This window comes from Thermobia domestica, chromosome 15 (assembly GCF_964235325.1).
Source record: "Thermobia domestica chromosome 15, izTheDome1.hap1.1, whole genome shotgun sequence".
NCBI classification, from domain to species: domain Eukaryota; kingdom Metazoa; phylum Arthropoda; class Insecta; order Zygentoma; family Lepismatidae; genus Thermobia; species Thermobia domestica.
In genome coordinates this window covers 34,904,712-34,917,276 of record NC_137468.1, presented here as the reverse complement: position 1 = coordinate 34,917,276, position 12,565 = coordinate 34,904,712, and the positions used below count along the sequence as shown (strand labels likewise).

Below are 12,565 nucleotides of genomic sequence, written 5' to 3'. Positions count from 1 at the left end.
AAGTATGACATCTTCTTTAGCAACATCTTAACCTTTTGAATTAGATACTATTGACTAATGACTTCTTGTGCAGCATTTTTAATCTTCTGAACTAGTACTACTGACTAATTCAAGTATGACTTGTTCTTGCGCAACATTCCTAAATTTTTGAATTAGATACTGTTGACTAGCTCAAGTATGGTTTCCACACTATTTCCTGTAAAACCAATAGTTTTTACGCTATGAGGTCTCAAAATTGACTTCCCTATTTACGCATTCCAAAGCCATAACTCAGACCATAACTTAAACCGAATACATCTTTTCCTCGTACAGGTTCTCTGTCTTGCTTGTTGTAAGAAGCACATAACTCACGTCAGAAACAAAGCCGACTTCGACTTTCCTTCATATAGGAATTTTGGCTTGTTTTCGTAAAAAGTCCATAACGCAGAAATAAAGCTGATTTAAACTTTCCTTCATATAGATTTTTATCCTTTTTCTTTTTATTTATTTGTAAAAACCCTATAACCCAGAAACAAAGCCGGATTCAACTTTTCTTCATGTAAACTTTCTAGCTTGCTTTTGTGGGTAGAATTATGTCGCTAAGATTTTAACATAAAATATGAAACAGCCTAAGAAATAAGAATAAACGAATGATTATTTGACATTTTAAAATTAAGTCCCCTAATAGCACAAAGTTCGTCAAACACAATTTTAGACAAATTTCGTTTCATTTTCAGGTGGAGATGCAGCTGATGGTCAGTGCTTTGAACAGTTTAATTCTAAAGGATCTATTAATGGTCATTGTGGCACAGATAGCAATGGCCAGTATATTAAATGTGAAAAAGAGTAAGTTACTTTTCTCATTCTATTCATCTTTTAAGCTATTATTTTTTAAAGTAAATAGAGGTAGGATGTTTTTAACTAATAAGGGATCTGAACAAAGCAAATGTAGGATATTCTTAACTAATAACAGATTGTAACAAAGGTAATTGTAGAATATTCTTAACTAATAACGGATTTGAATAAAAATAATTATAGAATATATTTTTAAGTAATAACGAATTTTCACAAGCGTAAATGTTTTCTTTTTATTTTATTTTATTTGAGAACACAACAGGTAATTCTACTCGTGTTCATATCAGAGTTACATAAAATAGCTGTAATACATTTGCGAAATCTATCCTAACTTATACAGTGTATATCCAAAACATTTTTACATTTACTCAGTTTGTTGTACACTGCACCTATCCTCCACTTTGGTGACTGTTTTATTTCATTTGTTCGAGGTTTCTTACAATGAAAGAAATTTCTATTGCCCACACGTACAACACTTCTATTGGGTACCCTGAAATGAAAGGCAGAGACAAAATCCTTACTATTTAATTTGTTGTTTAGTATTTTCTACAAGAATATCATGTCATTTAACACTCTTCTGTGATTGAAAGACATTGTATTAAATTTTTCATTAAGGGAAGTACTATTATCATATCTGGGGAAGATTCCTGTTCTCTTGTATACCGGAAACCACAGAAATGTATATTGAACTCTTTCTATTCTAATAGGGTCTTTCTTCGTGTGTGGGGGGTTCCATAGAATAGACGTGTATTCTAACAAATGAAAAATATAATTTCAGTAAAGCATTAACCTTATTAAATTTCCTTCCCATTCTCAAAATAAATCCAAAATTCCTGTTTGCACTATTTACAATTTGATTTATATGATGCTCAAATGATAGTTTGCTATCATATATTACGCCCAGATCTTTGACAGTTTGTTTCCCAGTATTTGTTAGCTATCTTTCTTATATTGAAATTTTAGGGTGTTGCTAACCAATAACGGATTTAATACAGGTAAATACAGGACATTCTTAATTAGTAACGGATTTTAACATAGATAAATGTAGAATATTCGTAACTAATAACAGATATTAACAAAGTTAAATGTAGTATATTCTTATCTAAAAACGAATTTTGGAAAAGGTAAGAGTAGCATACTGTTAACTTGGAACGGATTTGAACATAGGTAAATATGTATATTATCAATTAATAACAGATTTTAACAAAGGTAAATGTGAAATATCCTTACTAATAACAGATTTTAACAAAGGTAAATGTAGATAAATTAATAATGGATTTTAACAAACGGAAATGCAAGATATTCTTAAATAATAACGGATTTTCACAGGTAAATGTAGAATATTCTTAACTAGTAGTAGACTTTAACAAACGCAAATTTAGAATATTTTCAACTGAACGGCTTTAATGAAGATAAATATAGAATTACCTTAACTAATATCAATTTTAACAAAGCCAAACAGAAAATATTCTCAACTGACAACATGGTTAACAAAGATAAATATAGTACATTCTTAACTAATAATGGATTTTGAGTCAGGTAAATATAAAATATTCGTAACTAAGAGTGGAGTTTGACAAATGCAAATTTAGAATATTTTCAACTGATAACGGATTTAATGAAGGTAAATATAGGATTACTTTAACTAATAACAATTTTGATTAAAGTAAATAGAGAATATCCTCAACTGATAATGTATTTAACAAAGTTAAATACAGAATATTCTTAACCAATGATGGATTTTACACAAATGTAAACTTAGAATATTCATAATTAATAATAAATTTTATTTCAACAAAAGTACATATAATATATTCGTAACTAATATCGGATTTTAACAAATATTTAAAGAAAATTTCCTGTGGGATTCTAAATAATACTAGTCGAATTTACTAATAAAGAAAATTATGTATATTTTGATCAATATGCACTAAACTGGATCCGTTCTTTTACTCACTCAAGCTGAAAGAAATACCTGCAAAAGAAAACCTGTTATTCCCTGACCTTGTACATAATCACAGGAGAAAAGGGAGAGGTCAAGGTGATAGGGGGAGAGGGAAGAAGTCATTTATTTCAGCACAGTTTATCAAGAACATAGGGGACACTGTACTTTAGTGGTTAGAGCGTTTGACTCATGTCCGCATGGTACCAGAGTCGGTTCCCGGCCGGTGCTTTCCAATTTTCGGCGTCCATCCAACGTCGTGAGGCAAGCTGAGTAATCATTTGAATAAAAGATGTGACGGCCACCAGGTCTAGAAAGCTCCTGATAACACCCGTTAGAGACGGGGCGACGTAGTAACACGCTGATCACGTGTTAAGTGCTAGGTGAACGTAGTTCAGTCAGTCGCTAACAGATGGCATTAGAGCTTCTTAGGCCCTTAAAGTACTGTTACGCCAAATGGCTTGGTTTGATTTTTATCAATCAAAACTTTTTTATGAAACTTCGAAAGATGACCTAGAAACAAGTTACGTTTCTATTTCTATGAACGGAAGCTTTTTCTATTTAGCACATGTTATCGGAAGTGTTTGTTTACTTTCAGTAAATATATTAGCACAGATGACCGAGACTAATTTTGATGTTAGTACTTCAAGTGAGGATACAGGCTCTCTACAACTTTTTCGCTTATATCCCCTGAACTAATGAGGCACAAACGATGAGATTTCGTGGAGAAGAGATGAGATTTTGTGCACAAACGATGGACTAATGGATGACAATATTGACATCGTAAACGTTTCAACTGGCAACATAATCTCTCTATCTGAAATTATGTAACAAGTTGAACTGAATATTCATTTGTGGTTTCAGTTTTCAAATTATACTTCTGTAATTAATCAAGCGCAAACGATACACTAAACGATAATGGACTATTTTCATCGTTAGTGTTTGCAGTAGTACAGAGCAGCGTGAAAATTCGACATCAGTCTTTTTGCTTATATTCCCGGAAATAATAATGAAGCACAAATGATGAGGTTTCGTGCATAAACGAATTACACTAATCCCGTCGTTAGTGCTCGAAGAAAGGAGGACTAATTTCACGGGCCTTAATTAGTGACAGTGAAATGAAAAATAACCAGGTTTAGTACACTTTACCTCTATCCCACTACTGAACAACCTATGGCTGCTTTAACACGTTTATCCTAAAAATTTTGTGTCTAATAAAATAAAACATTTTCATACAGTACGGAGATATCATAATCATGATTTCACAATGTCTTATCTAAAGTCAAACTCTAGTACAAAATGCTTACTTACAATCATGAATTATAATGTAATTAATGTATATTTGTTGCATTTTCAGGAATGTGCGTTGTGGTTCTCTTCAATGTAAAAATGGGAACGGTATTCCAATGATTTCCGGGATGGAACAAATGTATTCCAGAACTATTATTTCTATTAGAAGTGTAGAGTATGAATGCAAGTAAGTGATTTATTTGTAATATCTAAAGTAAAATTATTTATTTAAAAACTTATGACAAATAACGCAACAAAGAGTAAAAAAAATGACTGACTGGACGGGGACTCAAACCCGGAACCTCCGACATACTGTACCGATGCGTTAATCATTATGCCACCCAATCTGCTTCCCAGAGCAGCCACTCACTCTCTCATTCTGCGAAGTCGGAAGACCGACACATCTACAGAGGATCGGTGTCTTAAAAAAAATCGGTTGTTTTCTGTCATTAATATCTATACTTATTATATCTTTTTTTTTTTAGCAATTTCTACCGAATTTTCTTTCTATATCAGTTCAGAATGGTTAATTTCGAGAAATTTACAACCATTATCCTGACTTATTAAATAAGTTATAAATTACGATTAAATAAGTTATTTTAGAGATAGAGAAGCATCGTAATTGTTCGCTTGTGAGATAATTAGTATGAAAACAATAACACAATTTCAAATTTAATAAGGTTTTTTTTTTTTAAATTTCACAAGCCAAATATGTAAAGATTTCGACTGTAAAAGATTATGACCTAAATTCAGATAAATTTTCCGGGTTTAGGGAAATTTAAGATCAAAATTACACTCGAGTTTAATTGCTGTCCGACTTATCGATTTACAATCATTATTCTGAGATGCTTGCTGCATCAAAGGGATCAGGTCCAGAATAGTCATAGCCAAGAATGATTCAACAAGAAAAGATCACTCTTAACTAGCAGGCTCAATGTTGAACTTAGGGTGAAATTGGTCAAGTGCTATATATGAATCTTTGGACTATAAGGCTCAGAGACTTGGACATTACGGAAGTTAGAGAAAAAATATTTAGAGAACTTCGAAATGTTGTGCTGGAGGAAAATTGGAGAAGATAAAATGGACAAAGAGAGCAACAAACGAAAATGTTCTAAACCGAATAGGAGAGAAGAGGACGCTTATAGCCCCCGTCCTTCGTAGGAAGGCCACATCTTGCGAAGAAATTGTCTTCTTCATACCGTCATAGAAGGAAAGATGAAAGGAAAGCGAGGAATAATAATAAGAAGAACACAAGTGATCAATAATTTGAAAAAGAAAATATTGGGAGTTAAAAAAGGAAGAGATCTCTTCCAAGTAACGTCTGTTGAAGATAACGTTAAGCTATTGAAACTATTACGCCTTATTTTAATTTCAGTAAATAAGTATGTACTCTGCTCAGAAAAGAATTAATTATTGATGTAGTAATTCCAGAGTCGAGATAGATGAAGTTACAAGAGGTTTATATTACAAGTTTCATATCTCTAATCTTAAGGAATATCCAGATAAGCCCATCTTATTATAATAATTGCAACTTCCACCCCCTTTTTCTTCCCTTCTAAGGAAAACATCTACAAACCTAAAACACATCTTTGATTATTTTAAATTAAAAGCCTAAAATACCAATTTTTATGTCTCTAGCCTTAAAGGATTTCGAGATATGGCCATCTTTTTAAAATAATTGTAACTTCCATCCCTTTTTCTTCTCACTTTCTTTTTGTCGATTCTAGGAGAAATATTTAAAAAAAAAACCGCTTAAATATGTACTTAATTATTTTAAACGAAAAGTCTTTATACCAAATTTCTTGCCCCCTAACCTTAAGGGATTTCTAGATATGGCAATCTTATTGTAACAATTTCAATCCCGCACCCCCACTTTTTTTCTGCCCATAGGGGAAAAATATTAAAAAAAAAAAACACTGAAACTTCTTTAATTATTCTAAACGAAAAGTTTATCCCCACTCTTTTTCGTTTATACCTTTTTCCTTCTCTTGTAGGGGAAGTATCTGAAAACGCTGAAACACGTCTTAAATTTTGCTATCCCAATTTTCCCCTTTCCCCATGGAATTTCCAAAAAAGTCCTACCATGATGGTTTCGTACGTCATAAATCCTATGTGCTGCCTACATTTCAAGTTTCTAGCTTTAGTGAATTGGCCTCGGCGTGGCTCAATTGGTCGTTCGATCAAGACTTCTTCTTTTTGAATCAAAAGATCCAATATATTTCAATCAAAAATGTTGTTGTAGGCCTTATATCTGCAGAACTACATATAGTGTAGCCAAACCCAAACTGTCACCTAACTCAGTATGATGTGCTTATTACGTAAAACAATACTGAAACTCGATTTAGAGGCCATTCAAAAATTTTGTGGCCCCTGATTCAAAAATGCATCAAAAGATCCAATACATTTCAATCAAAAATTTTCTTGTAGGCCTTATATCTGGAGAACTACATATAATGTAGCTAAATCCAAACTATCATTTAATTCAGTATGATGTGCTTATTACGTGGAAATTACGAAAACTCGATTTAGGGGTCGTTCAAGAATTTTGTGGCCCCTGATCCAAAAACTAATTTATTGGCCAAGATCGCAATCTTTTTATGCACTTTTGGATCATTCCTAAAATTCTTGGCGAAGATCGCAATCTTGTCATCCATTTTTTTGTATCATTCCTAAAATTCTTGTGTATATATATATAGAAGACGTCAATATTTCCGAATCTCTGAAGGACAAGACATAAATTTGGTATATGGACTTCCCTTTTTAAATAACTAGACAGTTTCACCGGTTTTTGATATTTTCCCTAAAAGGGAAGAAAAAGAGGTGGGAAGAAAAATACTTTATATTATAGTTAATAAATAATAATTGCTATTTATTTGATTTTTATTTTAGTTTAAATTTAAGGAAAATAACTTGAACTTATTTTCGGATTGTTTGTATTAATACCATTTTTTTATTTACAGGGCCACAAGTGGTACAGTAAATGCTAACGAAGTTCCAGACATGGGCCTAGTAAGAGATGGTACTCCCTGTGGGGAGAATTTGGTAAGAAGTTTCACATTTTTTTCCTTAATAGTATTATTGTTAAGTAGGAAATCACATTAGTACAAACTTAAATCATATGGTTTTGTGCAAAGGTAAAAACAAAAAGAATAAGAAAAAATCCTAATGTATTTATTCTTTATACTACAGTAGAACCCCTCTTGTCTGCCCTCAGCTGGTCCGCCACTCCGGTTGATCCGGCCGTGCTCGAGCCGAACTTGTCCCGACTCGTCAGTGACTTACGGGGCCCATTGCTGTTTATTACCGTCGCTGCATTGTTGTTTGCTTGCTGTCGCCGCATATTCGCTTTAGTGCTCCGTCATCTCTTTTATCGTTTCTTTCGTTGTGCGTTCTCTGTACTGTACTGTGCGATTTTTAGTGATTACTGTTTGTTGGTTTTTATTGTAGAGAATATTACAGTCATTATTGAGTTCAGAGATTTTTTTAATTTTAATACATATTTTTCTGTATTTTCTGATAATCCGACCTTTTTGGCGTTCCGACCATAACCCCAGCCCCAAAGGTAACGGTTTAAAGGGGTTCTACTGTACTTCTATTTTTCTTTCCTTGTTTGTTTTTGTAACAATTAGTGTGACTCGCACTGTGATATTTGCATTTATTAATAGGATTTGTGCAATTAAATATAGTGATACTTTTATATATCTAATGGTTTGTCTTAGTGTGCGCGTCTGGTCTTGTGTTCGATTCTAGATGCTGACTCATAGATTAGGAGAGCTACGTGAATTAAGAGATATTAAACTCTGATCTCAAAATCAGAACTCCATAAACAATTGGCCGCTATTATATCAATCTTTGACGGCCCACGATTGGCCCAAAACCACAAATTTGACCCACTATACGGTCGTGGGGAAACCACAGGACTGGGGAACAATGTACTAACCACATTACTCAAGTGAAAAAGGAAAGTACTGGTTGGAAATAATCATTTGTAGCCTGTAACACCAGAGATATTAATTTTTGGTAATACTATGCTGACTTTATTATAGATCAATTTCATGAGCCAAAATTAATCAAAATTGTTACTCAAAATAAGGTGTATATTTTCAAAATGTTATAAGTACCAAAATTCAAGGTTTGCAAGAAAACAATAAACACGTATTTTGTACTCAGCAAATTGTATTAAAACAACTAAATGTAGTAAAAACGCTAGGATATTATAAGCGTTTAAGGAGAAAAACTTGTCCAATGATGAGACACTCTAATCGACAGATCTCATTCAGCTAAAGAAAATGAAATGGATGCGCTTAAATCCTGATGAGTACTTCTTGAGAAAAGTTATTTTTTTGTAAACGTAAAAATTGATGATGTACAATTAATTATTATTCTGCCTGTATTAAGATGAAATTGATACTAAATTACACACTAATGAAGCTTTTTGTTATGTCACTAGTAGGATGACAGTAGACAGTAATGGTTAGTTAATAAGTTATAGCCCAAACTTTAAATTTTTGTTTCATTACAATATTGTTCAAAGATAAGAGATATGTCAATCGAGCTGAAGAAGATAACAGACTTCTATTCGTAGTTTACAATAAAATAAATAAAAAATGCACTTTTATACAATTAATAGGCACGTTATTTGCTGTCAATCTGGTGCAATAGGTTGTTTTATTATAATTATCATTATTATTATTGTGCTTAAATAGTTATATATTTTTCATGTGCCGTATGTGAGGAATATACTCTGTCAAATAGCCGATTGCACTTCTCAAAATTTATAAAATTTGAGAAAGATGTAGATACTTTCAAATATCTAGGATCAATTAACAGACTAAAATCGTATCCAAGAAGAAATTAAATGGTAACTTAAAGCTGGGAATTCGTGTTATTATTCAATTCAGAATCTTTTGTCGTTGCGAATGGTATTTTAAGCTTAAAATATACAAAACGATAATCATGCTTATTGTTCTGTATGGTTGCAAAACATGCTCACTTACTCCGAGGGAAGAACGTAGACTGGAAGTATTTGAGAACAAGATACTGAGACAAATATTCGAACCCAAGAGGAACGGGAATGGGAAATGGCGGAAACGTCATAACGAGGAAATGCATACTGTAGTTTATAGCGTTTAACGTGACATTGTTAGGGTAATCAAATCTAGGAGGCTCAGGTGGGCAGGCCATGTAACCAGAGTGGAAAAAAGTAGAAACGTTTACAAAGTTTTAACTGCAAATTTAATCGGAAAACGTCCATTAGGAAGACCTAGGCGCAAATGGGAGAACAATATTAAGATGAATCTGGCAGAAATAGGAATACAAAGTAGAAACTGGATCCAGTTGGCTAAGGATACAAGTCAGTGGAGAGCTTTTGTGAACGCGGCATTGAATATCCGGGTTCCATAGGACATAGAATTAGTTAGTTTGTTTTCTTTACAGGAAGACGTAATGTAATTTTTATTTAAATTTTAAAAAAATGTCTGTTAAAGAAATACTTACCGTAAATACATTGATGTACGGTATTTTAAAATCTCATTTTACAAGTAAGAATGTACTAACTGACCTGTGTGCAGTCATATTTTTTTTTCTTTTAAGTATTATGAAATTAATTATATTAAAATATTGTATTATGTTCTTGTGTACTTACAGATATGTTTGAATCAAACGTGTACAAGCATTTTTCCATATATTGATCAAGTGAAGTGTCCAAGCAATAACGTGGCTATGGAATGTTCGGGTCATGGGGTGAGTTGTTTTATATGATTATTGTTAGATTTTGAATTTTTTTTTTTTTATTTATATTCTGTCTATAAAGTTATAATGTTATTTGAATTCAAATGAACATTTTGAGTAACGAAGATCAGATCAGTTATACAGTGAAACCTCTGAATAACGGATATGGATGAAATACGGATATTCGTCCATTCAGACAGGTTGCATGAATTTAGATTACCCACAGCAAATGTGATCATAGTATGCAGTATACAAAAATTACATTAATTACAATAAAACCCGAATTATCCGCGAAATTGGGTGGCAGGGGCACTACGGATAGCGAAAATCAAGGATAACCCGAAAAAAGACTAAAAATTAGGTGCAAACACGAAAAAAATACAGTATTTCAGCATAAAAATTTTGTTTTATTGTTTGTATTGCTCGGGTCGTCAAGGTCAGTGATCAAAGAATGTGAAAGCCATAATCACAACAAAAGAGGAAGAGCCTGTCACTTAGTACCCGGCTATTTGAGGCGATCGCAAAGCGTATTTATTGCTCATGCGTACGCTTGGAATACGCTGACCATGTATTTAAATGTAGATGGCTAATCACAAACGCGAAAGCAATAAAAACGCGGAGAAAACGTCGGCTCGAGCGTATTTGGTGCATTTCGGAACAATAGACCGCCTGCTGTTTAAAAGATTTCAAAAGGAAGGGAAAAAAGGAAAGACGTGTTGCCAGGCAAAGGGACAGCTGCTTGGAAGATGGTTTGTGCAGAGTATTGGAACTCTGCTATTACACACCTGGACCTGGCAAAAAGACCCGGAAACCCTGACTGGGTCACAGTATGATTTACAACTCTGATGAAAGTAAAATTACTGAATAGCCACCTTGGCCGCGTTCGCTACAGGGGGTAACGCTTTCTCAAATAGCCTAAGACTAATCCACAAATTCTGAGATCTATAGGATTACGATGCACAATAAACCTGTCAGTAATTTTCGACCTTCGTACTGTAGGATCTATTGTATTTTCCCGGTTGCTTGCTAAGATTTTTTTAAGATTCGTAATTAACCCTCCAGTGGTCCTCCACGAACTCTCACTTCGTACTAAACAATGAATGTAATTTATTACCACGCAAATCACTCTTCCCAATTCGCGTTTTTCATACTTTACAACAATCGGCTTGTGCTTATCAGAGTAGAGTTGTACTTCGAAACGTGCACTATTGTTGGACATATTGATTTTTACAATGCAATTTATTTTAATGTTTTAGAACATACAGTACTCATTTGCATGTGAAGTGTCAGTCCTCAGCGACTTTTTTTGAAATATAAATGAGCGCGACTGTAGCAGGGTTATTTTTTTTCGTGACACTCGTGGATAATCGGGGCTTTACTGTATAATGTAAATATTGGCTAATATCGAAATACTGTATCCAGTATTCATATTACTGAGAGAATGAGAATGATAACACCTATATAAAGAAACAAAAGTATCGCTGGTGTGGTAATTATTTGAACTGCAAAATATCTAGCAAAATGAACGTTCTTCGCACAGGAAAAATAAGGTTTATGAAAAACATTTTAAATATATTATAGTTTCAGACTACTTATCAATTCTAGTTCCCTTTCGTCAAAAATAAAGGTCTCACAAGTGCTCACTTAATTGGGCAAAATGGATCAAAAACTGGGACAACGCTTTTGTGTCAAATTTTGTTTTAAAACCGGGAAAACCTGCTTAGGAGACTTATGAATTCTTAACACAGCTTTTGAAGATAAATAAGCCGGCCAAATGTGTTTATCTGGTTTAGCAGATTCAAATATGTCCGCGACTAACTCAGTCTAAGATAACCTCCGGTCCGGCCGGCCTTCCACGTCAAAAACCAAGGAAAACATAGTAAAAGTTCGCAATTTAGTGCTCTCAGACCGTAGACTTACAATTAGGGAGATGGCTGACGTCCTGAATTTAGGTTTCTACACGCTTTAATCAATCTTTAACTGACAATTTGAACATGCAGCGAGTGTTTGGGAAATTCATTCTGAAATTGTTGTCAGACGAGCGGAAATAACACCTACGGGAAGTGTCCCAAGACCTACCTAATCGGGTGGAAATGGACCCAGAATTGTTAAATAGGGTAAAACAAAGTGATGAAACATGGGTTTATGGTTATGACCCAGAAACAAAGGCCCAATCTTCTCAGTACAAGAGCACATGTTCACTACGACCGAAGGAAACGTGAGAAAATGAAGACAATGCTAGTGTTTTTTTTTTTTTTTTTTTTTTAATTCTACGACTGTCGTGCATCATGAATTTGCCCCTAGGGGGCAGACAGTTAACCATGAATACTACAAAAGTAAACTTCAGCATTTGCGCGAAAATTTGAGGAGGAAAAGGCCTGTCCTCTGGCCTTGTATATATATATATATATATATACACAATATATAACAAAAATTCTCTGTTTACCCAATTTGGTCCTGTATGTCTAGCAGTTCAAAAGAAACCCGTTATAATAATGAAAACAAAAATCTTTTAATAAATCTTTCCAACTGAAGGGTCAAATTTTACCACGATACCCAGTCTTGTCCATAGTTTGAGTTTTACATAAATTTTTGTACAGAAAGATGTTCAGAAACAATTGGTCATCGACCTCTCTTTCAAAAATCATATATTCTAATCTATAGATGGAATCAAATTAAACTTTTTTTTTTCAATTAAGGTTTCTTTTCAAACAAAACCATAATAACTTCTTGCACAGTTATGAGCATATCGGCTTTAAAACAGATATT

At 33.4% G+C, this 12,565-nt stretch overlaps 1 protein-coding gene across 13 annotated transcripts in view; it reads left to right on the top strand.

Moving 5' to 3' along the window:
- Positions 1-12,565, top strand: part of mmd (disintegrin and metalloproteinase domain-containing protein mind-meld) — a 750,004-nt gene that overhangs the window by 608,373 nt on the left and 129,066 nt on the right. For all 13 annotated transcript variants that reach the window (XM_081739572.1, XM_081739577.1, XM_081739571.1 and 10 more), the window contains exons 14-17: positions 717-825; positions 4,134-4,253; positions 7,027-7,108; positions 9,713-9,808. In XM_081739572.1, the coding sequence (XP_081595698.1) occupies positions 717-825; positions 4,134-4,253; positions 7,027-7,108; positions 9,713-9,808 (407 nt within the window). The remainder of the gene's footprint in view (positions 1-716; positions 826-4,133; positions 4,254-7,026; positions 7,109-9,712; positions 9,809-12,565) is intronic.